Genomic DNA, 27,631 nt, shown 5'->3' with positions numbered 1-27,631 from the left:
TTTGAGCCAAATCTGCATGGCTCGGGCAGGGCTGGGGCGTGGGTGCTGGCAGGCGTCGGAGAGGCGACATCTGGCCATGGGAGCATTTGTTTCAAAGTTCGAGGCCGTTCGCTCGGGGTCAAGGTCAGTCGGGCGGGCCGTTCGGAGACCAGCCCCGGCGTTCCAGGACCGTTTCCGGGGCCCGGCCAAGGCGTTGCCGCAGGGTTGGGGGCCAGCGCGAGTGCTGAGTCACGCCCCGTCCGGGAGCGCCTCGGGTCGGTAACTCGGGAAGACTACGAAGCCAGAGCGGAAGCCGGAGCGGGAGCCGGAGCGAGAGCGCGCGGGCGCAGCCAGCAGGTGAGATCGCGCCACCGGGCGGGCTCTCGAGACCCCGGGCGCCCCGGGCGGGACAGGGACCCGGAAGAGGAGTGAGCGGATCACAGGCCTGGCGCACGCCGTGTCAGACGTGGGGAGGTCCGCGCAGTTGTGGCGCTGTGAGGAGAGGGATAATCGGCTCAGGCCTGCCCCTCTCAACAGGGAGATTTGCTCCTGGCCGAGAGCAAAGAAAACTCCACCCTCCTCGTTTGGCCCCTAAATCCCTGCTAAGTTTTCCTAAGGAAGATGGGCTTAGGCCGGGAAGAGCAAACTGGGGAAGAGGGAACACGGGACGAGTGTAACCCGGATCCTGCGAGGACAGTCCGAGGGTCCGCTGGGTAGAAGCTGCCGGTCCGGACAGAAGCAGGTGTGAAAAGAAAGGGAGAAACCTCGGTCTCTAAGAGGAAAGGGACTGGAGTTACCCCAGTGTCCATAGGCTCGGGGGTTTCACTAGGAGGTCTGCATCTCCCTTCCCGAAGCCCTGGGTGCTGCAGGGACAAAGACCAGAGGTGAGTAAACTAACTGATGGGACGCGTGCAGTCGACTGGAACTGAATTAGTGGGCGATATTGGGGCTGTCCTTCCAATACCACCTGATCAACACACCCTGCCTTTCCCTACAACGGGAGTCTTTTTGACCCTGGAATTTAAGGTGAGGGTGGGGAAGGTTAAGGTCTCTTGGGAGTTGATGATCCTGTAGGAGGACAGGTGTAGGGCAGAGAGTCAGACATAGTTTAGGATGGGACTTCCAGGTTGCCGGACTCTGCGCCTGTGTTCAAAAGCCTGTATCAGGGTCCAGTGTGCATACATGCACCTGCCAGAGAGCCCCGGGATCTCAGATCCCACATGCCCTCACCCCAGCACCTACAGAGGAGTTCTCCAAGGAGCACAGTGTGTCACCAAGAAGGGCACTGAGCCCCAGCCAGGGTAGGGTCTTACTCAGGACCACCCACCCCAGAAGTGATGGGCTGGGCAGGCCAGTGGACTCCAGGGCCAGCCTGGCTTTGGCTGGTGGTGAAATGAAGCCAGCATCCAGGTACAGGTGATGGGCAGACCACGGGGACCACGAAGTAACTGGCTCTGAGGAGGATAGACAAGTTGCTTGGCCTAGGTTTTCTGTGGGGGAGTGAATATGACATCCAGATGAATCTATCTGCCCCAGAGCTGCCCTCTCCTGGGGGTAAAAGGAGGCTGCCTCCCTTCAGACTTTGAGTCCCTTTTCAGAAATTGGTCTTTTGGGGGTTCTGTTCTTCAAGTAGTCCCTGAGGGGCTGGCCATAGAGTGTCCCAGGGAGGGAGGCCGCCCAACCCTCTCCATCCTGCTCTGTCCCCCAGGTGGAGGAAACCTCCATGGCGCTGTGAGTTGTGCTGTAGTGGCCTTCTCATCCGGGACGGCCACTCTGGGAACGTGGCTCTCCAGAGGTTGATGTTGAAACCTACCCTCTGCATAAGCCATGACGGCTCAAAAAGCATCGTGTTTTATTTGTAATCTTTGTGAAGCAATAGCGGAGCAATTCTGGGATGACATTCTTGCTTTGATCAGAGCCCACACGGTTCCCGCTGTGTGTCTTCTGAGGCACGACCTCTCAACAGCTTTGGCATAAATGTAACTTCCTGGTTTTTCAGTAGTCCTATGGGCTGCTTATTGTGGAAGAATACCCTTGAGATCAGGGTGGATGCTCTTGGCAGAGAAAACAGGATTGACTGAGCAAATGCTTGGGTATGTGTGTGTCTGTGTGTGTGTGTGTTGTGGGAGGCAGCAAAGGTAAAGTTACTGAGGAGTTCCTGGACAATCAGGGTTTGTTCTGTTCTCTTAGGCCTTCTTTTAAGCTAACTTCCTGAACGTACACGGACGTAGTTAAGATTGTCTGTGATTCCCACCGGGGCTTTTGTGTTCAGTTCAAAATCAGACAGTGGATTTAGCAGTTCCTCAAAAAGTTAAACTTTGAGTTACCGCATGACCCAGCAATTCCACACCTAAATATTTATACTAAAGAGGATTGAAGACCGGTTCACACAAAAACCTGTACACAAATGTTCATAGTGGCGTTATTCACATAGTCAAAAGGTGGAAACAAGCCAAGTGCCCGTCAGCTGATGAGTGGATAAACAAAATGTGGTCTATCATACCCCAACGATGGACTGTTACTCAGCCAGAAAAAGGAATGAAGCACTGATACATGCTACAACTCGGATGAAACTTGGAAACATTATGATCAGTGGAAGGTGTCACAAATGAAAAGCCATGTAGTATATAATTCCATCTACATGAATTGTCTAGAATAGACAAATCTGTAGAGACAGAAAGAACGGTAGCTACCCAGAGCTCGGGTAGGTGGGGTACAGGATTTATTTTGGGGGTGATGGAAGTGTTCTGGAATTAGATAGTTGCGATGGTTGCACAACCTGGTGAATACACTAAAACCCATTGAACTTACATCTCTTTTTTTAAAATTTAAATTAAAAAAACTTTTTTTTTTGAGACAGAGTCTTGCTTTGGCGCCCAGGCTGGAGTGCAGTGGCATGATCATGGCTCATTGCAACCTCAACGTCCTAGGCTCAAGCGATCTTCCCACCTCAGCCTCCTGAGTAGCAGGGATCACAGGCATGTGCCACCATGCCTGGCTAATTTTTTGTATTTTTCGTAGAGATGGGGTTTCACCATGTTGCCCAGGCTGGTCTTGAACTCCGGAGCTCAAGCAGTCTGCCTGCCTTGTCTTCCCAAAGTGTTGGGATTACAGGTGTGAGCAAGCCTACATCTCATTTTTTTTTCTTTTTTTTTAAAGATGGGGTCTCATCTAGGCTGGAGTGCAGTGGTGCAATCATAGCTCACTGTGAGCTTACATCTTAGGTGGTAAATTGTATATGTGAATTCTATTTTGATTAAAAAAATTAGATGGTGAGAGGTCAGTCTTGTTATTAAAGACTTATTATTTCTGCAAAAATGACATATGCTTGTTTGAAAAAAATTCAAACAATACAAAAGCTTAAGGAAGAAAATAAAAACATCATCTATGACCACTATTAGCATTTTGGTTCAGAGAGCAGGTTTGATGTGTTGAGAATTGAACTTGGGCAAGTTGTTGAACTTTTTTCCAAAACAAGGAGAAAAAATTCACATATTAAATGTGAAGATATGGGTAAAAGTGCAACAAATGCTAACTGCTGTAATCGTTACATGTATACGTGTGTATATACTGAGGTGGATGTGTCTTGTTGGACATAAATGGGATTAGGTTGTACAAGCTTCTGTGGCCTTTTTGGGACCGGGCAAACTAATCTGTATTATAAAATATAGAGAATAAATGGCTGCTGTGTATTCATTGCTACTGGTTGCCAGGCACCGTGCTAAAACACTTTACATAAATGATCTCATTGAATCTTTTCCACAACTCAAAATCACAGTGACTTACACCTGTAATTCCAGTACTCTGGGAGGCTAAGGCAGGAGGATCCCTTGAGGGGCCAGGAGTTCAAGATCAGCCTAGGCAACATAGCGAGACCCTCATCTCTACAAAAATAAATAAATAAATAAAAAATTAGCCAGCTCAGGAGTTCGAGGTTATAATGAGTTATGATTGTGCCACTGCATTCTGGCCTGGATGATAGAGCAAGACCCTGTCCCTAAGAAAATTAAAAACAAGTAAATAAATAAATAAATATTGCCTGACTTTTTCTCTCTTTTTTTTTTGAGACAGGGTCTCACATTGTTTTCTAGGCTGGAGTGCAGTGGCATGAAGCACTGATACATGCTACAACTCGGATGAACCTTGAAAACATTATGTTTTGTGTCAATCAGATTGTGTATGTGTGTCTTTGTGTATGTGTGTTGTGGGAGGGAGCAAAGGTAAAGTTACTTACTGCATCCTCAAACTCCTGGGCTCAAGCAGTCCTCCTGCCTTTGCCTCCCAAAGTGCTAGGATTATAGGCAGGAGCCACCACACCCAGCCCTTGCCTGACTTTTTCATGGACAGACTTTTTGTATAAAAACATCATTCACAGGCTGGGCACGGTGGCTCGCACCTGTAATCCCAGCACTTTGGAAGGCCGAGGCAGGCCGATCACTTGAGGTCAGGAGTTCAAGACCAGCCTGGCCCACATGGCAAAACCCTGACTCTACTAAAAATAGAAAAACAATTGGCTGGGTATGGTAGCACATGCCTGTAATTCCAGCTACTTGGGAGGCCGAGGCAGGAGAGCTGCTTGAACTCAGGAGGCAGACGTTGCAGCCAGTGAGCCGAAATCCACTGTACTCCAGCCTGGGCGATAGAGTGAGACTCCATCTCAAAAACAAAACAAAACAAAACAAAACATCACTTACCCTTTAAAAATGACTGGCTACACAGTACTGCATTTTATGGGTTTATATTATCCTGTAGTCTCTCATTGGTGGCAGTTTCCATTGATTGATGGAGTGTCACACAGGTGGAGGTTTGCACAGCACTACTGCTATGTTAGAACATGTAACTGGACATCCACTAATTCCATACGTGCATTTTCATCACCTACAGGATGTGTGGCTGGAAATGCAGCTCTGTGGCATAAGCCCTTGCTTTAGGTGTCTGGCCAAGTAGATCATCGTCAGGCAGAGGGGAGTTCACTGTCCTCTGGGGCCAGGCAAGAACCGACACTGGCAGAGCCAAGGAGAGTCAGTGTGTCCAAGAGTATTGGGCAAGGGACTGCCAAAGAGGCAGGGTCAAATCTGCTGGAGAGTCACTGGCCTCCCTATTCCACAAGTAAGGGTGGCAGGGGTCAGTAGAGGAGAGAGAAGAGAGCAGATTGCAGGAGAGACCTCAGGCAGCATGAAGAGGAAAAGTGCCTCCCCTCCCTGGCCGTGCTCTGGCCTGGTTGTCCCCTCAGGCCCCAGACCCTTCACAGGGAACCCCGGAAAAGCAATTTGCCTTCCTTGGGTGAGGCAAGAGTTTCCCGTTTTGGGGAAGCAGGTTGATGATCCTAGGGGGTCAAGGGCTCGGCTCCTTTGATCAATTCATTGCCCCTGAGGTCCACTCTGGGGTCTAGACTTTCCTCCCTGGGAAGAGACCCCATGAAGGGCCTGGGGCGGGCTTGTCTGTCCACCTGGTTGTGAAAGCTGCCCTGGCATGGCAGGCTGTCTGTCTGTGCCGGCCCCTGTCACCTGTCCTCGGAGCCTCCCCACCTTCTGCCGCAGGTACTGTGAACTCTACCGCCCTCCTCCCTTCCTGCCACTGGGCCTCTGGCCCAAGTTGTTTCCTCTGCTAGGAAGGCCTCCTGATCTCGATCTTTTTCAGGGCTCTAGGCTGTCCTTTTTGAGTGTCCCTGGGTGGTCCAGTGTGACCTGACACACAGTAGACTCCCCTATCCCTATACCTGGCAAGCTGCGTAGCCCCTCTTAGGGGCCATGCCCAGCTAACTTGGAAGTGGGACTTTCTGGGTGTTTTCTTGACCTCATCCCTGGCTGACAGCCCCAAGGGTAGGACCCAGCACAGAGGGTTCCACGCTGCCAGGGGCTGGTGAAACACATGCCACCCACGGCCTGCCTCATCACTGCCTACATTCTCAGGCCCTGCGCAGCTCCTGGTGTTCACTGTTACCTCTGGCTGAGCCTGTGGGCCCTCCTGGGTCCTGGTCCCTGGGAGACATTCCCTTCTGGCCCAGTTGGCAGATTCGGCCTGAGGTATGCTTGGGATTAGCTCTAGACAACCCTTCTGAGGGCTTAGAGAAGCCAGGGTGGCCCTGCCTGCTGGGGGGCTTGTCTTGGGTCCTAATCACTGCCAGGGCTCAGCTTATTCATCTGTAAAATGGGTATGTTCAAGCCTCCATGCTTTGGGGACCATTTGACCCTTGAGAAACAACTTTAAATCCCCTCCAATCCGTTGTGTCAGTGCCCTCCCTCCGCTATACCGTCCTCCCCCAGGGGAGAAGTTAGGCAGTGGACATTTGAACACCAGTGGGAACAGTGCCCGGAGTTCTAACCAAAAGCTGCCCCGTAAGTGTGGGATGATTTGGGGACCGTCTTGGGGAACCACCACCATGTCTTGGAAACCAGTGTGTACGAGGACATCTCGGAATATTATAACTGGTTGGGACTTAATAGTCCCTTCCCATTATAGGGGGTAAATTGAGGCCCAGAGAGGGAAGGGGTTGTGCCCCAGGCCCGCACAGACGGTCAGGGCAGTGCAGTAGCCTTCCAGCGGCCTGAGGGTCCCAGATGAGCTGGAACACACTTCCTTATGAGGCTGTTCAGTGGCTTGATGTCTATCCTTCAAGGATGACCTCAGAGTCTATATCCTCCTTCGCTGACACCCCCTCCAGTCCCCCTTCCTGAAGCCCACAGCAGCTGTTGAGCCTCTCTGGCTGCTTTCTGTATAGTGTGAGCTTGGTTTCTTTTTCTCAGCATCTCCCCCCAGCAGCCTGGCTTATTTCTGCCTCTCTTTAGGGCTCAGCACAGCCAGGAGGACGGTTGATTGCCTGTGACCTCTCAGGGTCTCAGCTGCAGTCAAGAGTGCCCCTCAGTGGGCTGCGCGGCTCCTCCCACACCAGCAGCCCTCTGCCTGCCTGAGGCCCACACTGCAAGCATCCTTCTTTGGGGTTCTGCTGGGCTGGAGACAAGGCCTCTGGTGCAGCCCCAGGCCAGTCCCTGAGCCCTCCTCTGTCTGGGGCAGACTCTGGGATGCACCAGGTGACCCTGTTTACCAGCCTTCCAGGCTGGCTTGGGGAGCCCAGGCAACTTTGCTGCTGTAGGGGCCGAGGCTGTTGAGTTGGATAGAAGGCATACAAATTTATTTAATGTGTATACACAGGAGCCTTCAGAAGGAAGACCCAACCCCCAAAAGAAGTACAGAAGCTTATATACCATCTTGAGGTCATAAAAAGAAATGGGGATTGGGTGTGGTGGCTCATGCCTGTAATCCCAGCACTTTGGGAGGTTGAGGTGGGAGGATCACTTGAGCCCAGGAGTTTGAGACCAGCCTGGGCAACAAAGGGAGACCCCATCTCTACCAATATTTATTATTTTTATTGTTTTATTTTTTTGAGATAGGGTCTCACTCTGTGACCCAGGCTGGAGTACAGTGGCACAGTTATGGCTCACTGTAGCCTTGACCTCCCCAGCTCAAGTGACCCTCCCACTTCAGCCTCCCAGTTAGCTGGGACTACAGGTGCACATCACCACGCCTGGCTTTTTTTTTTTTTTTTTGTAGAGACAGAGTCTGTCTATGTTACCCAGGCTGGTCTGGAACTCCTGGGCTCAAAAGACCCTGCTGCCTCAACCTCCCAAAGTGCTGGGATTACAGGCATGAGCTGCTATACCCAGCCCCATCTCTACAAGTAATTAAAAAATTAGCCAGGCATTGTAGCACACAGCTGTGGCCCCTCCTTCCTACTCCATGATCACAGTCTTAATTCACACCACATTTGTCTTAGTCTGTTTTCTGCTGCTACAGCAGAATATCACAGACTAGGTAATTATAATAAACAGAAATATATTGGCTTATGGTTCTGGAGGCTGGGAAGTCTAAGATCAAGGGCCCAGTGTCTGGTGAGGGCCTTCATGCTGAGTCATCCCATGGTGGAAGGCAAAAGAGAGAGTGACAGAGAGCAAGAGCTTGAACTTGCAGCCTCAGAGGCCCTTTTATAATTGGTATTAATCCATTCATGAGGGTGGAGACCTCATGACCCAAACACCTCTAATTAGGCCCCACCTCTCAACACTGTTCCTTTTTGGGAGACATATTCAAACCCTAGCAGCAGAATTTTGCAGGATTCTTGTCGTAACCTGCTAATTGACCTCCTTAAACCTGGACCTTAAGTTGGTGACCTGTGAGCTGGGCCGAATCTGGTTGCAGTGTTTGTTTGATGCAGTGCTTAAAGAATGTTTTTTGTTGTTCCTTTAGATGTGGCCTATGCTTGCCAGTTCCCCACAGGTGTGCCCACTGTTTCTTGTTATTGCACCTCTTCCCAGCTTCCCACATCATTGACACTGCCCACCTGGTTATTTGACTTTGTAAGGTCTACCCTCATAAGGGCAGGGACCGTATCTGCCTGTTTGACCACAGGATACACAACACAGAGCGTGTCAAAAAGCAGGAGTTCAATTCATATATGTTGTTGAGTGAACATTATTCCCCTCTTCAAAAGTCTTTTTTTTCGTCCTGCCCCACTGCAATCTCTCCCAAAAGTCTTCGATGAACTATATCAAGTGAAAAACAAACGTGCAGAACACTTTATTTAATGGGTGCAAAAAATAATCGTGATTATAGGTGCATATCTCTATCTCTGGAAGGAGTCGTCCAAACTTGCTGCGTAACAGTGGATGCCTCTGGAGAAGGGAACTCGGTATTTGGGGGATGGGCTGGAAGTGGGATACCCCCTTGTTCCTTCTGAATTTAATTCAAATTTTATAAAGTTGGAGTTTCATTAATCAAAGATTTACTTCATCTAAAAAGGTCAATTCATGATTGAGGCCTCTCTCACTGTGGGACCTCCCAGCCCTCCCAGCCACCCTGACACTGATGGGCTCTCCTCTTCCTTCCCAGCAGTGCCTGGTTCGAGATGGGGTCCCAGGTGTCGGTGGAATCGGGAGCCCTGCACGTGGTGATTGTGGGTGGGGGCTTTGGTGGGATCGCGGCGGCCAGCCAGCTGCAGGCCCTGAACATCCCCTTCATGCTGGTGGACATGAAGGACTCTTTCCACCACAATGTGGCCGCCCTCCGAGCCTCCGTGGAGACAGGTAACGTGCTCCCATCTGGGGTTGTCTCTGTGAGGGTGGTCTTGTCTCCACTCTGGGGCTTGATTTTAGGGCTGGGGGTGGTTTTCTCCATTTAGGGCAAAGTGCCTGCATTCCACTATCAGACAAGTTCTGGAGAAACTCAAGGTCTTTGGTCTTAAGTAGCCACCATAATGAGACCCTAGAAGTAAAAGCTTGAGCTTTTCTGAGGGTCTGAGGCCCACACTGGCGTTTTAGGAGATAGGGGTACCCTAGGCATACGTATGGCCTGACCCTTTGGTCAAGGGCCCCCCTGTTGGTTTGCAGCTTGTGAAAGGTTCTGAGTCACTCTGGCTTCCTGTGGGCAGCCTAGCTCTGCCCTATGACCTCTTCTGTGTCCCTTCCCCAGGGTTCGCCAAAAAGACATTCATTTCTTACTCGGTGACTTTCAAGGACAACTTCCGGCAGGGGCTGGTGGTGGGGATAGACCTGAAGAACCAGACGGTGCTGCTGCAGGGCGGTGAGGTGAGTAAGGGCCAGCCCCGCTGCCAGCTGGCTCAAGGGCCCACGGCAGGGCCTGGGCGGGATCCTCCAGGGTTAAGAGAGAGCTAGGCTGGGGGCAGTGGCTCATACCTGTAATCTCAGCCCCTTGGGAGGCCAAGGCGGGTGGATCACCTGAGGTCAGGAGTTTGAGACCAGACTGCCCAACATGGCAAAACGCTGTCTCTACTGAAAATACAAAAATTAGCTGGGCGTGGTGGTGGGCGCATGTAATCTCAGCCACTCAGGAGGCTGAGGCAGGAGAATTGCTTGAATTCGAGAGGCGGAAGTTGCAGTAAGCTGAGATTGCACCACTGCACTCCAGCCTGGGTGACAGTGAGACTCCATCTCAAAAAAAAAAAAAAAAGAAAAAAAGAAAAGAGAATGCTGTGTGTGAGCCCCAAGCCCTGCCTGGTGCTGGGCAGATAGCGGATTCCTCATAAACAGAGGCTTGACCACAGCAACCACAAGAATATGGTGGCAGATATTTCTTTTGTAATTCCTGCATGCCAGGCCCTGTTTGTAGCCTTTACGTAAATCTCATGAATGTTTTCTGTGCCTCTATGGGGAAGGTGGTATAACCTCATTTTACAGAGAAGCTAAAGGGTTAAATGGCTTGCTTAAGATCCCACAGCTGGTAAGAGACTGACCCAGGATTTGAACCCATGCAATTTTAGCCCAGAGCCCGTGCTCTAAAAGCCAGTGTCCCAGACAACTCCCAGGCTTGGCCAGCCCTCGGCTCTGTCTAGAACAAAAAGTTAGGCACACATGGTCCCACATCTCCTGGATCGGGATGTCACTGGGGCAGAGATTTCCCTTCACTCATCTGTGTGTTCCCCCACCTCACATGTGCATCATGGAGCCTGGCACACACCTGCCATGACTTGAGCTCCATCGACAAGCTGCCACCAGCTCAGGATAAGTGTCACGTCCAGCCCACCCCCACTTGGTGTTTGAAGCTAAGGGGGCATCGACAAAAGGAAACACAATTCCTTTCCTTGATGAGTATGTGATTTAGTGTGACCCAGCTCTTCTTGAATTAATGGGGCCAGATAGTTTCCTGGTTGGAGAGATTACTGAGTGTCTCCTCGTCCTGCAGTCTCTGGCCATGCATTTTAGAACCCTGAAAGATTCCATGAGGGCATCGCGGAGGTTCAGGGGAAAGTGGGGGCTGAGTGGAGTCCAGGCCCTCCAGCCCCTCCCATTGGAGCAGCTCTGTTTTTGTCAATTTTATATATTTAGGCTCCAAACAAGATTTCCTTTTCTTTGTTTAAAATTTTTTTTAATTAAAAAAATTTTTTAAATTGTTTTTGAAACAGAGTTTCGCTCTTGTTGCCCAGGCTGGAGTGCAATGGCATGGTCTTGGCTCACTGCAGTCTCTGCCTCCTGGGTTCAAGCGATCCTCCCGCCCCAGCTGCCTGAGGAGTTGGGATTATAGGCGCGTGGCACCATGCCCAGCTAATTTTTGTATTTTTAGTAGAGACAAGATTTTGCTATGTTGATCAGGTTGGTCTCAAACTCCTGACCTCAGGTGATCTGCCTGCCTTGACCTTCCAAAGTGCTGGGATTACAGACGTGAGCCACCGCACCCAGCCTAAAATTTTTTTTTATTTTTAATTTAAAAAAATTAAATTATTTTTTATTTTATTATTTATTTTTAATTTAAAAATTAAATTAAGCTGGGGTCTCGCTATGTTGTTCAGTGCAGTGGCTGTTCACAGGTGTGATCCCACTACTGATCAGTCTTTCTTTCCTTTCCTTTTCTTCCTGGCGGAGGCAGGAGGAGGGTTCTTCTAAACATCCGGGAGGTTCTGCGCTAACTCCCTCGGGCAGTGTCCGATCCTGCAACCCTGCCTCCTGCCACTGGGCTGCCCCTTCCACTGCCATGCTGGGTGGCTCCCGTTGCCCCTGAGTTCTCCATGCAGGAGGTAAACTCTGCTTCCTTAGGTCTTTCCCCAGGTTCTAGTGCCATCCCTTCGGCTAACCAGTGTGGTGGTTTCACTCGGTCCCATGGGGGCTGCCTCGGGTGCCTAGAGGGGCCTCTGCCTGGTTTGTCCCAGCTGGCAGGCCAGGAGTAGGATGCAGAGGCCTAGGCCTGCCCTGCCCTGCCCTACCCTCATCTTTTGTTTTGGTCTGTCTCAGGCCCTGCCCTTCTCTCATCTTATCCTGGCCACGGGCAGCACTGGGCCCTTCCCGGGCAAGTTTAATGAGGTTTCCAGCCAGCAGGCCGCTATCCAGGCCTATGAGGACATGGTGAGGCAGGTGAGCTATGCACTGAAGGCATGGGGCAGGGCGGGCAGATGGGAGGACAGCTGTGGGGATGCCTAAGCCTGCAGCTGGGAGGCCATGGGGGTGTTCAGAGCTGCTGGCTGTAGCCATAGAGTTGGAGAGTCACTAGGAAGAGACTTTCCTGGGAAGAGACCTTGAACTTGCTGCTAGAGCCAGGATGTGGGCACCCCAGACCTGCTCATGTTGCCCTTGGTATGTCTCTTACTTGCCTCTCCTGGGGCTTTTCATGGGTGCCCTCCGCTCCTGTTTTCACAAGGCTGTGTTGTGTAGAGCAGGCTTAGATCCACCATCTCAGGCAGTTTCCACAGCAATTCTGCGAGGTGGGTGGGAGGAAGCACATTTGGACCCAAAATGTGGAAAGGGTTCTCTGCCCTCCTTTGGCCCAGGGAGCCACACCACAGGCTGAACCAGCAGACAGGGGTGGATGCGTAGGTGTGTTTCATATGTCCCTGTTTCACGCGTCCTCTTCTCCAGGTCCAGCGCTCACGGTTCATCGTGGTGGTGGGAGGAGGCTCGGCTGGAGTGGAGATGGCAGCAGAGATTAAAACAGAATATCCTGAGAAAGAGGTGGGCCGGGCTGCCTTGCCTTGGAACTCTAAGTGGTTGGCTTTTCTCTGCATTATCTTAGGAACATCAGGAATTCTCTCAGGGCAGAGAAGTCTGGAGCTCTATTCACATCAACTGAGAGTGTATTTCTGCCAAGGTGCGATTCTCTAGTGGATTTTTCCTGCAGAGCTGGGATCCTGCAGCACCTGACTTTACAGAGCTGCTCAGGGTGTGTCTTCTCTCAAGGAAAGATCCTGCCCTCTGCTCCAACCTGGAGGATCAAGCCCAGGGGCGATACCTTGCAAAAGCCAAACTTCTGTGTCACCTTCAGAATTCAGGCCTTTGTGATATAAATGTATATTTGATTGCCTCTTGCTGACAACCAGCTTGGACAAAGACACCTTCAGTTGTTGCTTTGGTCTCTGCCTGATACGGTAGCCCCTGCTCTGAGCAGCCCCACGGTGGTGGGGAGCCTGCAGCACAGCCCCGCTCTGCCCACACTGGGGAATGACTGTACAGCACTGCCTTCCACCCATGGGTGGGAACAGGGAGGGGACATCAGCCTGCCCTGTTGCTTTCTCATGCTCAACAGACAGAGATCCTACCTGGCAACCTAGTGAGAAAGAGGAAATCCTGGCACCCTGTCCAGGCTTGGCAAGGGCTGAGTGATAATCGTCATTACAGGTCCTCTAGGCGAGAGCTGGCTGGCAGTTGAAGCCAGATGGGCTTCTGAGAGCCACGTGGGGCCTGTGAATGGATCTTTTTTCCTCAGGGAAAGGCAGATTGGTTTTGAAAAGAAAAATCCATAGAGGATACTTTAATTATATGGCTGTTCTCTGACAAATTGTTGGAAATTATGATGAGTGATTGATATAGTTACAATTCATTCATTTTGATTTATGAGGGTTCTATAGGGAAAAACCAAACTGTTTTTCTCTCTACTCACTGCACACTTCTGGGATGAGATCTGTGGGTTTTTTTCCCCCACTGACCAATTCTTTGACAACAGCTGGGTGTCCTACAGTTCAATTCAATTCTGACACTACCTGGCGTTAGTGCAGACCCCACAGGTCAAGGGCTCAGTCCCACGATCCTGCCCCAACTTCAGACATCAGTTGCAAGTCCCCAACTTACCCACGTTCTGTCCCACTTGGCTACAAGACAGAGATTCTCATGACTCTCTCCTTGGGTTAAATAATTTGCTAGAGCAGCTGATGGAAGCCAGGGAGACAGTTTACTTGCTGTTGCTGATTGATGACGAAGGATGTTTTAAAGGATAAAAATGAACATTTAGATGAAGAGGCACATAAGGCATAGTCTAGAAGGGTCCTGAGCACAGGGGCTTCTGTCCCCATGGAGTTGGGGTACACCACTCTCCTGGCATGTGGACATGTTCACCAACCTAGAAGCTCTCTGGACCCTGTACTTCAGGGATTTTTATGGAGGCTTCATCAGGTAGGCAAGGGTGATTATGACCTCAATCTCCAGCCCCTCTCTCGTCCCTGGAGCTGAAAGTTCCAGACTTCTAAGCTGGCTTGGTCTCTGGTGACCAGCGATCATCCAGGAGCCCATCAGGAGTGGCTTCATTAGAACAAAAGATGCTCCCATCACCCAGGAACATCCAAGGAGTTGGGAGCTCTGTGTCAGACCCTCCCATCACTCAGGACATTACAAAGATCTCAGGAGCTCTGTATCAAGAACTGGCATCGAGGACCAAATATTAGAACAAATGATTCTCTCTTAGTACCCCAGTTTACAAGGGTTTTAAGAGCTCTGCATCAGGAACTGGGGGCAGAGACCAATACATACCTTTCTTCTTTGTTTCTTTTTATTTTGAGACGGAGTCTAGCTCTGTCAACCAGACTGGAGTGCACTGGCGCGATCTCGGCTCACTGCAAGCTCTGCCTCCTGGGTTCATGCCATTCTCCTGCCTCAGCCTCCCCAGTAGCTGGGACTACAGGTGCCCGCCACCACGCCTGGCTAATTTTTTTTTTTTTAAAAGTAGAGATGGGGTTTCACCATGTTAGCCAGGATGGTCTCTATCTCCTGACCTCGTGATCTGCCCACCTTGGCCTCCCAAAGTGCTGGGATTACAGGCGTGAGCCACGGCGCCCGGCCTTCATTTCTTCTTATTTCACAGGGGTCAGACCAGTCTGAAGTAGTAAAAAAGTTCAAGTAACTCAGTAAAATGTTTAGGGTTAGTAGAACATGTGGGTAGTAGCAGCCACCCTTTATTAAGGACTTAATATGTTCTGAGTTACATGCTTTATATATGTATTTTTGCTCATCATTACACAATTCCTATGAGTGGGGCTGTTTGTGCCCATGTTAGGGAGCCTTTGGGAGGTGACCAAGCGAGTATCAGAGATGGGATTTCAACCCAGGCTTTGAACATGATTACAACATGAGGTGCCCGGGACACCTCCCTGTGTTGTCCCAGACAGCAAGTAGACGTGCCTGGAAGCGCTAATTTTAAACCAGCTTTAATGTTGACATCAGCCTGATTGACTATTGGAATGTCCATGGCTTGTATAATTATAAGTGCCCAAGGATGCTTGAAGATAATTTTCCAGGTGGCCCTAGGTGAGGTGTAAGTTGTGATGTGTTGCCATATTGGTAGTCCTCTGGCCTGGGTGGGTACTGAAAGAGTCCTAGTCTAGAACATGTGGGCTTAAGCCCAGCTCACCACTAATTGGTTCTGGCACTGGACAGATTACTTCTCTGGGGCTTCAGTTTCCTCATCTGTAACCTGGAGGTACGAGTGGAGGTGGACATTCGTGCAATGTTTGTGTTTGAAGACTCAGGGGCTCCTTCTCAGGCCCTGTGGTCGTTTTGTCCGCAGGTCACTCTCATTCACTCCCAAGTGGCCCTGGCTGACAAGGAGCTCCTGCCCTCCGTCCGGCAGGAAGTGAAGGAGATCCTCCTCCGGAAGGGCGTGCAGCTGCTGCTGAGTACGTGCACCCTCACCTCCCTCCCTGCCCCGCCCCGCCCCGGCCTGGTGAGATGTGGCTTGGAGGCTTGGTCACTGCCTCCAACAGGAGGGCGGCTATAGTCCACCCCAGGCTCTCTCTTTTCCACTGTGTCCTGGGGTGGAGCATGAAGCGCTCAGAAGCTGTCGTGAGCATCAAAGCCCATCTGAGCCTTGTCCAGCTGGAAGTTGTGCCCGTCCCTGGGCAGGGAAGAGGGCCTGGTACTTACGGGATTTCCATGTCCTGGTTATTGCTTTGGATGCAGTGCAGATGGTGGGATGCCTGTCTGCTGAATTTTTCTTAAGTGCATCTGAAGGATTTGCCCTGAATATGATGTCTCTGTGGTCGAGGGAATAGGTTTATCGGTTTATGTTTTGAGAGTTGTGAGGAGTGTGGCCTTCTTGTAGAGCAGGGCACAAGACCCACCCAGCATATGCTGGACAGAGGGGTTCTCTTCCAGTGCTGTGGCCCCTACACTTCACTGCACGAGGCCCCAGCCTCTTCTTTTTTTGGGAGGGTGAGGCATCTGCCCTGTGAAGGGCTCGCGTGGCTGCCTCAGCCTCCTTTTGGTCACTGTCACTTTAGGCAGTGAGTGAAGTGAGCTGGCTTCTCTTTCTCTGGCTTTCCCCTTTGTCGTGGTGCACTTGGAGCGCTTGTCCTGCCTGGTTAGGATGGCGTGGCTGGCATTTAGAGAGGCGTGTCTGAGGTCTTCCGCTTTTCTGAGAACTTCTTGGGAAACAGCCTCGCTTCCCTTCAGGAAGTCCTCCAGGGGCTTCTTGGAACTTTTCTCCAGCTGGACCCCTTGGGGCCAGATGTCCAGATCAGCTTTGTGGGCCATAGAGTGGACTGAGGGAGGGGCATGGTGCGAAGACGGGGTACAGCCATTGCCCAGTTGGGCCCCAGAGGTCCAGGCCCTCCCCAGGATCAGCCTTGGCTTGGGGCCCAGGCTTGATGGGGTCCCCCCTTTCACCAGCCTCCTGGTCATGAACCCCCTTCTAGGTGAGCGGGTGAGCAATCTGGAGGAGCTGCCTCTCAATGAGTATCGAGAGTACATCAAAGTGCAGACGGACAAAGGCACAGAGGTGGCCACCAACCTGGTGATTCTCTGCACTGGCATCAAGATCAACAACTCCGCCTACCGCAACGCGTTTGGTGAGCAGGTGCCTGGCCGGGCTTCCCCCGTGCCTCCTTGCTCTTCAGCACTCTCTGAATGCCCTGCAGTGCTTGCCCCCAGGAGTCCACACCTTGCTGCCTTCCCCCTTTCTTCCCAACAGCTCAGACTTTAAATTCAGTGAGGGTCCACCCTTGCTGAGCTCTCCTCAGCTGTGACGATGGCTGGGTTCCAGGTGGCCAAGGTGACCAGAATCTTCTGAAATTAGGGCCGCCCCCTAGTGGTAAGAGATGGGAACAGGCGTCAAAGAGATGAGAAAGGTTGGTGTTTTCTTTCTTTCTTCCTTACCTGGTGACAGAAGAAATTCAGGGTCAGGCCTTCCTCTCTCCTGAGGCGTGCTGCTGCCCCCAAACCCAGATCCAAACATATGGACTCTTGAGCTTGGATTGACTGGGGAGTGGGGTTGGTAACATGGCCTGGTTTCTTAAAGCTCGGTATTTGGGTATTTAGCTGGCTGGAGGTGGCAGAGGTGGACTGATGTGTGTTCAAGCCTTCATTTGTGAGCAGGAAACTCAGTGGCCAGGCCTGCTGGTTGCTTTGTGTCCTCAAGTCCCTGTCATTTACTCCCGAATGCCCTTTCCTGACAAGGAGCTCCTGCCTTTTGTCCAGCAGGAAGTAATGATCCAGTCCCAGGAAAAGGAAGCCAGTCCAGGCTGTGTGTAGCGGTGGGATTGAGGGCTTATAATGGACAGAGATCCCAGAATTTAATACCTAATTGTCCTAATGTTGTATTTTCAAATACAAGTTTTTAAAAGTCCCTTTAAAAAAGCAGTTTGTCATATATTAAAGCTCTGCGTTTATTTTTAATGCTCCAGTTTTGTTTTTTATTTTTATTTTTTTGAGACAGATTCTTGCTCTGTCATCCAGGCTGGAGTGCAGTGGCGTGATCTTGGCTCACTGCAACCCCCACCTCCTGGGTAACCCCCACCTCCTGGGTTCTAGCGACTCTCGTGCCTCAGCCTCCCCAGTATCTGGGATTACAGCTGTATGCCACTAAGCCCGGCTAATTTTTCTATTTTTGGTAGAGATGGGTTTCACCATGTTGGCCAGACTGGTCTTGAGCTCCTGGCCTCAAGTGATCTGCTCGCCCCAGCCTCCCAAAGAGTTGGGATTACAGGCGTGAGCCACCACGCCTGGCCTGCATTTATTTTTAAAATCTCACGTTCAAAAGTAAATTCAAGACTCAGCTAATCACTGTAACTTGTAGAGAGTTATGTACGTTTCTAAAAGGAGGCCTGTTGGTATTTTGACCCATTTCCACCCTGGCATCGGCAACCTTGCCTCTGCAGGAAGAGTTGTGAGGTGGAGACTTCAGGGGGGAGTAAGTTAGGTGGGAGGGTGGCCTCTAGAGCGGGCACCTCCAGGGGCTGGTCATGCCTCAGGAGGGTGGTCTGACCAGCGTCTAGAGCTCGCCCTCACCTCCTCATGGTGGCCACTTAACACAGCAGCTCAGTGTCTTGGTTTCGGTGTCATTTCTTCTGGCAGAGAGCAGACTGGCCAGCAGTGGTGCTCTGAGAGTGAATGAGCACCTCCAGGTGGAGGGCCACAGCAACGTCTATGCCATTGGTGACTGTGCCGACGTGAGGACGCCCAAGATGGCCTATCTTGCTGGCCTCCACGCCAACATCGCCGTGGCCAACATCGTCAACTCCGTGAAGCAGCGGCCTCTCCAGGCCTACAAGCCAGGTAAGAGAGGCCCCGTGCGCTTTGCAGTTTTAAGAGAGTTTGGGGTTAAACGTGGGGAAGCTTTTTTCGGCTATCAGATACCTGGCCACTAGAACAAACTCTCCAAGCTGGTGATGGAAACATCCCCCTAGAGCTCTTTAAAAATAGGCCGGGCGCAGCAGGTTTACACCTGTAAACCCAGCACTTTGGGAGGCCGAGGCGGACAGATCACCTGAGGTCAGTCACCTATCTCTACTAAAAATACAAAATTAGCCAGGCGTGGTGGTGCGCGCCTGTAATCCCAGCTACTCGGGAGGCTGAGGCAGGAGAATCGCTAGAACAAGGGAGGGGGAGGTTGCGGTGAGCAAAGATTGCACCATTGCACTACAGCCTGAGCAACAAGAGCGAAACCCTGTCCAAAAAAAAAAAATCAGGGCCTCACCCACCTTCCTAAAGGGATCTCACATTTTCCGGCCCTGAGTCCGAAGGCCTTGGGAAGGATCAGCACTCTGGGAAGGATCAGCACTCTGGGAAGGATCAGCACTCTGGGAAGGATCAGCACTCTGGGAGTTGCAGCCCCAGGAGGTTCAGTGAGGTTCTGGTTGTTTCTGTGTCTCTGCTTGCAGGTGCACTGACGTTCCTCCTGTCCATGGGGAGAAATGACGGCGTGGGCCAAATCAGTGGCTTTTATGTGGGCCGGCTCATGGTTCGGCTGACCAAGAGCCGGGACCTGTTTGTCTCCACAAGCTGGAAAACCATGAGGCAGTCTCCACCCTGATGGAAAGGCCGGGCGGGAGAGGAGCTACCGCAGCAGGTGGGCGTACGGACTGCTTGGCGCATGGCACCCACCTGGCAAGTGCTAGAACGAATGCTGTTCTTCTGGAATAAGATGCCAATGATGTGGTGGCCAGAAATGCAACTTGTATAAAACAAAAATGGGAGAGAGGGAGGCATTAAACAAATACCCCCTTAGAGGATTCTTTTTGGGTTTCGAAGGTGTGCTTGCCACGGTACTGGCTGAGCGGCTCATGCGTGCTGGCTGCATGGTGCTGGGGAGGCCACAGCCAGCCCTGCCTCTGCACCTGGCTTCTCTGGGATGTGCATTGCCTGTGCGTGTGTTTGTGGTCATGACCTGTGTCATTTAGAGCTCTCAGAGGAGGGCAGAGAGCTGGGCTCTGGTGGCTAGTGTCTGTCTGTGAGCGCAGGAAGGAGAGCTGCACATTGAGAACAAAGAAGGGACCTGAGGTGGAGAGACGCCCTGCACCCCAAATTTCTGCCATCTCATGGTTGGGGAGCCCATACATTCTGCAACAACCAGAGACTTCACAGGAGCCCTGTTTTCAATCCTCTAACTGGTGCATAATCCCTGTACTCCTTAAGCCTCATGGCCTTCCTACATTTCCACTTTATTTATTTTTGAGACAGAGTCTCGCCCTGTCATCCAGGCTGGAGTGCAGTGGCACGATCTCGGCTCGCTGCAACCTACATCTCCCGGGTTCACGTGATTCTCTTGCCTTAGCCTCCCGAGTAGCTGGGACTACAGGAGTGTGCCAACATGCCTGGCTAATTTTTTTTTTTTTTTTAAGTAGAGACGGGGGTTTCACCTTGTTGGCCAGGCTGGTCTCGAACACCTGACCTCAGATGATCCATTCATCTTGACCTCCCGAAGTGCTGGGATTCCAGGCATGAGCCACTGCGGCCAGCACATTTCCAGTTTTAGATCCTAACTCCATACCGTAGGCTACATTTAAGAAGAGCTAGATAAAATTTCCCTTCTGGTTACCCCACCCTGACAGAGTGCATTTTTACATGGCTAGCAGGGGTTGAGACTGTAGCCTGGCCTGCCAGCCACTGGAGGTATTTAAGGAAGGGCAGATAATGTGACTCTCTGCGGGGTGCCATCTGCTTACCCATTAGCGAGCAGAGGGGGTTTCTGCGGGTGACCCCCAGCATATTTCTAGGTCACTCACGGGCAGATTTGTAAGTGACAAAACTCCAGCTGATGCTGGGGATGGGGAGACGGCCCCCCGAGGGACTTTGTGGTTTTGTGCTTCTGGTTTCCTGGCCAACCCCAGGGTCACTTGTCCCGAGGCCCAGCTGGGCACTAATGTCTGCCACCGACTATGTATGGTGTATAAATGACTCCTCTATTTGAGAGAGAGCTTCCAATCTGGAAGAGCCCCTCTTGGACCGCCTGGGTTCAAGCTGCATAGCAGAAGTGGTTGATGAGTTCATCTGAAGAAATTCAGGCCCCACCTCCCCACCCTGCCCCTCCCTGCACCCTTTTGATGGTGGCCCCTGGGTACTTGGGCAGAGTCCTTGGGACACCAGCCTCTCTGGGGTTCTCAGGCCATCCCGTTGGGGCTGTTGCCCAGGCCTAAGTGAGTCGTGTGCCTCTCTTGGAGGATGGCTGTTCCCCTGGCGGCTTCATCCAAGGATCTGTCTTCATGGACCACGAAGGGAAGCCCACCTTTCTGGAGGCAGGACCTTCGGCCCGAGAAACACAGGCCCTGGTGCTATCTGACCTGGGGCCCAGTGAGGTGGGAATCCCAGTGTGTGAGTGACAGGCCTTGTTCTGTTGACTTATAATATTCTAGAAGGACCTACGTGTGGGGACACCGTTTTCCAAACTGAGGAAAATGTTGCAATAAAAGAATATGTTGTAAGAAAGACACTGGATCTTTTATTTTTTTCCTTTCATTTTCTTTTTCTTTAAAAAACAAAATGAAACAAAAAAAAAAAGCCTGCAGCAAAACCTTTTTAGGAGTAGTTACAGGTATTACAGGGGTGGGGGCGGGGGGCACTAAAATAAAAGAGAAAAGCACCAGTGAGATGTCTCCCATTTTCTCCTCTCCGCCACGGAACACGCATACCAACAGAGCCCAGGTCGCTTTTTGCCCTCTTCCCTTAGAAAAAGGAGGAACAGAAGATTTAAGAATTTTGAAAGGATTTTTTCTTGTATGAGTGTGTGTAAAAGTCGATGCTATAAATCTAAAACGAGGTCTGTTTTTTTAGAAAAGTTCTAAAACAACAGGAGGAAAACACATGGAAAGAAACCCCGCGCGGAGACCTGCTTCCTTACAGATGGAGGCTCTTTTGGAGGACAGTGTGAAGGGCAGAGGGCTTCCTGCGCCGGCAGGACCTGCCTGGCCGCCCTCTACTCCCCCGCCGTCACCCCTCCTCTCTCCTTTTAAAAAGCAAAACCCACTCTTGGGACTCGGGTGGTCCTCTGATCCCTGCTGGAAAGTGCAGCGGCTACTTGGTGTCGAGCTTGGCCATCTCCTGCACGTAGATGCCGATGCTCTCGCTGTCGAAGAGCAGGAAATACACGTTCTTCAGCGAGGATGCGCTCGAGTCATCAAAGTGGGCTGAGATGGCTTTGAGGGTCACCTGGGCCGCGGTCTGTTTGGGAAAGCAGTTTCTGTGCCAAAGCAAAAGAAGAGCTGGTGTCATTTTGGTCCCTGAGAGCCATGGGAGCATGAAGTACCTTTATTTTTACTGGGTGGGGCCTCGCTGTGCGCGGGGCTAGTCCGTGCATGATCTCCTTTGACCCTAGCCAAAGGGACAGCCTGGGGGTGGCAGGTGGGGCACGTTGCCCCCACTTTATAGGTGTCACACTGACTTGGAGAGGCACAATGATTTAATTTAATTTAATTAATTAGTTTTGAGATGGAGTCTCTCTGTCGCCCAGGCTGGAGTGCAACCTCCACCTCCTGGGTTCAAGTGATTCTCCTGCCTCAGCCTCCCGAGCAGCTGAGTAGTGCGCACCACCATGCCTGGCTAATTTTTGTATTTTCAGCAGAGATGGGGTTTCACCATGTTGGCCAGGCTGGCCTTGAATTCCTGACCTTGAGTTCCTGAGTTTGGGAATTCAGGAATGTAGGAGGCCTGCCTTGGCCTCCCAAAGTGCTGGGATTACAGGTGTGAGCCACGGTGCCCGGCCAAGCATAGTGATTTTAGTCAAGGTCATAGGGTTGGCCAAGTGAAGAGTGCCCTGTGTTTTATTTTTTATTATAATTTTTTAAAATTAGTTTTTGTTCCAGAGTCAAAGTCTTGCTCCATCACTCAGGCTAGAGTGCAGTGGTGTGATCATAGCTCACTGCAGCTTCGAACCTCTGAGCGCAAGCAATCTGCCTCCTGCCTCAGCCTCCTAAGTAGCTGGGACTATAGGCATGTGCCTATAAAAAATTGTTGTTGTTTGTTTTTAATTTTTTGTAGAGACGGGTCTTGTTATGTTGCCCAGGCTGGTCTCGACCTCCTGGCCTCAAGTGATGCTCCTGCCTCAGCCTCCCAAAGCTTTTGGATTTACAGGCGTGAGCCACCATGCCGGCTCCCTGTATCTGAGTCTATGTCATCTGACCAAGTCAAGCTTGGCTTTAAAAATGCTAGCCATTCAGCATTAAAAATACCTGGTCTTCAAAAAAGCAAACAGAAGTTTTATTAGCTCCCTCCAAACTGGTTTGTATGCTAACCCGATTGCTTAGTAAAGGGCAAAAATATATGCTCCAAACCTGTCTTCATAAGTCCTTTTTTATGCACGTATTATTTCATAGGCACAGGTCCATGTAATTTCAGCATTGTGACTCTGGGCATGGCAGGGTTGATGAAAGTTTGTTAAAGGCCCCAGGTTCCAGGGAGCTACTGATAGTGCCATCCACCAGACTGGGCCACAGCACCAGGTTCCAGGGGCACAGCCAGAGTGGTCATTAGGGGTCAGCGACAGAGACCCCTGGAGCAGGTCCAGGAGGGGCCTGTTAATAGTGATTCTTCCCATTCGCATGTATTCCAGCACAGAACAGCACTGCATGGTCTCACCGATGAGAGAATGCATCTCACAGCATCTCTGGGCCTGGACTGCTGAGACTCGATGCTGCTTGCCTAGGTTGAGACATGATTACAGCAGGAACCTAGGTCTCATGATTTTCCTCTTGGGCTTCCCAGGACACAGCTATAAACCATAGCTATATTATAAAGGGCAGCTCTCAAGATGAGAGGGTGTTCAAAATTAAAGCAATAGATTGGCTAGGGGCATGAAGGGAGAGGATATGTTGTGTGTGAGAGCAGATATCCTCATTATGTATCTGAAACAATGCCCAGCTGGGATCTGTGACAATCTAGTCATCGCCCAACCTCCTTTTCAGCAATCACTCGGGGACAGATTTTCACTTCTCTGGGTGTATTTGTCAAAGCCTCGAACTCCTGGCTCTGCAGTCTCCCAGAGCAGCAACGGAATTCCCTGCGGATTCTGGAGACAGAGGTCGGAGATGGGCGGCCTGAGATTCTGCATTCTGACATCGGTCACTGCTGCCTGTCTATGGACCACACTTTGAGTAGCAAGGCCTTTGAGCCTCGTGTTTTCTCATCATGTGTGTCCTGGACATTGACAGCTGGTGGGAATATGGACTTTGAACCTGGAAGGCTCTCAAAAAATAACACACCAGCCGGCCTGTGCCTGCCGATCCCGCCCTGGGCTGCCTTCCTCCTGGGGCTTTAACATCAAGGAGGCAGTGGGGCTGGCCCTAGCCGGGAAAGACCTACTGCCTACGAGCCAGTGGGCCCGCTTCCCTGTGGGTTCTGAAGGATGAAAACTGGGTTTCTTGCCCCATCACCTGGTCAGCATACTTGGCTGTGCTGGCAGCCCTCGGTAACACCCAGATCAGATGTAAGTGGAGGAGCAGTTGATTTCCAGGGAAAAGGCCGGAAGAATCAACTCAGGGGAACTGCATCTTACCTGCCGCTGGGGAAAGGCGGGAACGCGACGGACTTTAGCTTCTTGTCCTCCGCCGCTGACAGGCAGTTTTTGATGGTCTCTTCAAGCTGTTCTTCACATTTGTCGGAGCCCCACTGAGGGATGTGACAGTGGATGACAAATTTGGCTGCGAGTCCACTGGATTGGCTGACGGCAGCTGGGACATAGGAGAGAAAATGCCGCGGGTTATTTCCTGAGGTTTCCTAGGTTATAGCCTAACCTCATCAGGTATCTGTTAGATCTGGAGATAAGGCAGTGATAGAGACGCTGGCCGGCCAGCATCCTGTGCTCCTGACGCAGACTGTGTTTAACAGAGAGCTGGGTTGGATGGCTTTGCACAGTTAGCACAAGCTTTGGGTAGAAGCATTTAATGCTTCTCTGACGCGTCATTTTCATATGGTCTGCCAAGTAGTCCCTGGGTTGGGCTACATCCTCACAATGTTCCTAGTTAAAGGGACACGTCAGATCCTCTCTGATGGCTGTGGTAGGTAAAGTAATGGCATCCCAAAACATCCACATCCTACTCCCTGGAACCTGTGGGTGTTTCTGTACATGACAAAAGGGACTTTGCCGATGTGATTAAGTTAAGGCTCTTGAGATGGGGAGATGATCCTGGACTCTCTGGTGAGCCTGGGCCTGACAAGAGGGAGGTAAGAAGGTCAAAGGCAGGAGGAGGCCGTGTGATGAAGGAGCCAGAGAATGGAGCGATGCCCCCGGAGCCAAGGAATGTTGCAGCTTAGAAGCTGGAAAAGGCAAGGAAGGGATCGTTCCCTGAGCCTCCAGAAGGAACCAGCCCTGCCAACACCTGGATCTTAGCCTCTTAAAACTCATTGTGGACTTCTAGCCTCTAGTACTGTAAGAAGATAAATTTGTGTTGTTTGAAGCCACAAACTTAGTGGTAATTTGTTACAGTAGCCACAGGAAATGAATACAGTGGCTTTTTTTTTTTTAATTTTTAGTTTTTTTGAGACAGTCTTTTTCTGTTGCCCAGGCTGGAGTGCAGTGGTGCAATCTCAGCTCACTGCAAGCTCCACCTCCTGGGTTCAAGTGATTCTAGTGCCTCAGCCTCTCAAGTAGCTGGGATTACAGGCATGTGCTAATTTTTAAAATTTTTTTGTAGAGATGAGGTTCTGCTATGTTGCCCAGACTAGTCTTGAACTCCAGTGCTCAAGTGATCCTCCTGCCTCAGGCACCCAAAGTGCTGGGATTACAGGTGTGAGCCACCACACCTGGCCTACTGTGGCTTTTAAAAAATAGCCATGCCTGGGCCCCACCCCCAGAGGTCCTAACTCAGTAGGTCTGGTGCAGGGCCTATGCTTACATGATTTTAGGACCTTCTATGAGTTGAGAACCACTGAACTTGATTGTACAGTTCCTTGGACAGGTATTGCCATTTGATGATCTCCACATGCCCTGCAGAGAGTGGGGTTTCAAAAGCGGGCTGTGAAATTGAATTAGGCCAGCCTTGTCTCATAATTTCAGTCATACTCCTTTGTTTTACTGTTTACTCCCCTAAACATGGCTCCCATTGGTGACAGAGTTGATACAGCCCCATGGCTGCTAAGCTCGAGAGAAGTCACTGTGGGACTCCCCAGGGGAGCAGTTCCCTCGGATCTGCCTGAGGCAGCTGCAGCTTCAGCCATGAGCCACGCAGGCCCCCAAGCCGCCCACCGGCGCCCTGTGCCCCTCCAGGAACCCAGGAATCGGCATAGCAAACGTCCGTGGCCACTAGGGGCAGCACTTGTAACAGAAACGTGTGTCCGCCGTATTCCAGAGCTGTGTGTGGGGTTGAGGTGAAAGACTGACTGGAAATCTATGATGCTCACCTAGTTTATGATAAGTATTTCCTGGCAATGTCCACAGTGTCAGGGAAGTGCTGACTGCACTTCCTCGCGTGGGTGGAAGCCAAATCCAAGGGACCCCCTCGCCCATCAGGGGAGGCTGTAGGCTCCTTGCCTTCCAGTGCCCAGAGGGGGCTCAGTGTCATCATATGTGAAAGCCTGAGTGCAGGACCCAGGCCACACAATACACCGAGGCTCTGGGTAGGGGCCCGCCACACGTGCTGACTCTATGACCATGTATATTTGTGCACCAGAAGCAGAGTGTCCCTTTTCGGCCTGAACAATGATGCCCCCAAAACTGGAGGCTGCTGTGCTGAGAACCAAGGACCCTGGGGATGGGCCTTGTCTACATGGTGCGATTTTCCCGAGCACCTGGATGCTATTGTATGCCGGATGGAGTTTCGCTTGTTATAGTCATGGCTGATTTATTTCATATATTTAAAAAGTATAATCACGTTACTAGCAGAATGGTATTATTTCTCTAATGTAAAGTCTTTTTTTTTGAGACAGGGTCTCCCCCTGTCGCCCAGGCTGGAGTGCAGTGGCTCAATCACGGCTCACTGCAACCTCTGCCTCTTGGGTTCAAGCGATTGGATTCTCCTGCCTCAGCTTCCTGAGTAGCTGGGATTACAGGCACCCGCCACCACGCTTGGCCAATTTTTTGTATTTAGTAGAGATGGGGAGTTTCACCATGTTGGCCAGGTTGGTCTTGAACTCGTGACCTCAAGTGATCCACCCGCCTCGGCCTCCCAAAGTGCTAGGATTATATTGCACCCAGCCAAAAGTCGTATTTAAATAAAAGGAATATGTTCCTATTGGAATGTCAAACATCCAGTCAAGTAAAAAATGACTTTCAGGGTAGTGCACGATGACACTTCAGTCCAGAACAAAGAATGTTCATGGCAACTGGCGATGAATAACACGGCTTATAGCCGTAATGCTTTGTAATGTTCTCCAGAGGTGTCAAGGATGAGGGTCAAGTTATTGCAAGGGTTGTGACCCCGGTATTTGGTATAAGCACCTATCCACATAATGACTAGCGGCATTCTCTTACCTAATGTGATGTCGCCTGGTGAAGACCTGCATTCTGAGGGTGGCAGTGCTGCTGCTGGGAGCTTCTAGAACCTTCTCCCAGGTGAGCCATCACAGTTCTTGGAGTCACCACAGCAAAAGGGGACTCTAGGGTGGCCCCTTGTTCTGCTGAGAGGCTGCTACTGCTGATGCCTGGTTTCCATGACACTATGGGTTTTCTTTTAACAGTGCCTCAGTTTCCCACAATGGCCTCTCCTCTTCCTGCCTGTCTGGACCCAGTGCTCTTCTTTCTGCTGCAGCCCCAGCTCCTACACAGCCATCTGCCAGCCATTTTCCTCCTTAGCTTTCAACAGGGACCTGTACCTCATGACCTTTCTGGGGCCCCAGGGCTAACATGTGCCCAGTAAAATGGCCATTCACTCCTGAAACCCGATTCCCCATTTTCCCTCTCTGTCACTGCAGACACCATCAGTTTCCTCTGCCTTGTCTCATTCCAGGCCCATGTGCTTCATTTTCACCCCCACTCCACCTCCACCCTCATCCAATACAGCTTTCTCGATGATCTTTGGGCCCTAGCCCTCCTTCTGCCAAACCATTCTTCATATGGTTGCTGGAGTCAAGGTCCTTAAACTCCACATTTAAACTCAGAATCTGCAACTGCTCCTGATTGCCAGGCTGACCTTACTGCAGTCCTCCCAGGCTCCCTTCATGGTCTGCCCCTCTCCCCTTGGAGTCTATCCATTTCTTGCTCTTTCTGGATGCCCAGTGGGCTCAGTCCCCTGCACACATGGGTC

General features: G+C 51.1%; 2 protein-coding genes across 7 annotated transcripts in view; one reads left to right on the top strand and one right to left on the bottom strand.

The window, feature by feature from the left end:
- The first annotated feature begins 41 nt into the window (after positions 1–41).
- AIFM2 (apoptosis inducing factor mitochondria associated 2) lies at positions 42–21,334 on the top strand. 6 transcript variants are annotated; one of them, XM_009214773.3, is made up of 10 exons: positions 42–336; positions 8,869–9,059; positions 9,445–9,560; positions 11,718–11,837; positions 12,339–12,431; positions 15,253–15,361; positions 16,379–16,531; positions 18,036–18,236; positions 18,842–19,029; positions 21,231–21,334. In XM_009214773.3, exons 2-9 carry the CDS (start codon positions 8,882–8,884, stop codon positions 18,991–18,993), a joined length of 1,122 nt encoding a protein of 373 aa, XP_009213037.1. In that variant the 5' UTR covers positions 42–336; positions 8,869–8,881; the 3' UTR covers positions 18,994–19,029; positions 21,231–21,334. The 6 variants fall into 6 exon arrangements, with proteins under 6 accessions (XP_009213037.1, XP_009213036.1, XP_003903882.1 ...); XM_009214772.2 differs by lacking the exon at positions 21,231–21,334 and adding an exon at positions 20,621–20,885; XM_003903833.3 differs by lacking the exon at positions 21,231–21,334 and having other exon boundaries at positions 18,842–19,194.
- LOC101019886 (core histone macro-H2A.2) overlaps positions 20,879–27,631 on the bottom strand; it is a 58,713-nt gene continuing 51,960 nt past the window's right edge. The window contains exons 8-9 of the mRNA XM_003903832.4: positions 23,947–24,121; positions 20,879–21,636 (exon numbers count right to left, since the gene is read on the bottom strand). Of these exons, the coding sequence (XP_003903881.1) occupies positions 21,471–21,636; positions 23,947–24,121 (341 nt within the window). The 3' untranslated portion in view covers positions 20,879–21,470. The remainder of the gene's footprint in view (positions 21,637–23,946; positions 24,122–27,631) is intronic.

This window comes from Papio anubis, chromosome 11, assembly GCF_008728515.1.
Source record: "Papio anubis isolate 15944 chromosome 11, Panubis1.0, whole genome shotgun sequence".
Classification (NCBI taxonomy): domain Eukaryota; kingdom Metazoa; phylum Chordata; class Mammalia; order Primates; family Cercopithecidae; genus Papio; species Papio anubis.
This window is presented reverse-complemented; position numbering and strand designations above follow the sequence as displayed.

Excerpts from the sequence above, each read along its gene's own strand:
- AIFM2 (XM_009214773.3), top strand. The coding sequence starts at position 8,882 with ATGGGGTCCCAGGTGTCGGTGGAATCGGGAGCCCTGCACGTGGTGATT. Across the intron at positions 16,532-18,035 it reads CGCCTACCGCAACGCGTTTG|AGAGCAGACTGGCCAGCAGT; the intron begins GTGAGCAGGTGC and ends TTCTTCTGGCAG. Across the intron at positions 18,237-18,841 it reads TCTCCAGGCCTACAAGCCAG|GTGCACTGACGTTCCTCCTG; the intron begins GTAAGAGAGGCC and ends CTCTGCTTGCAG.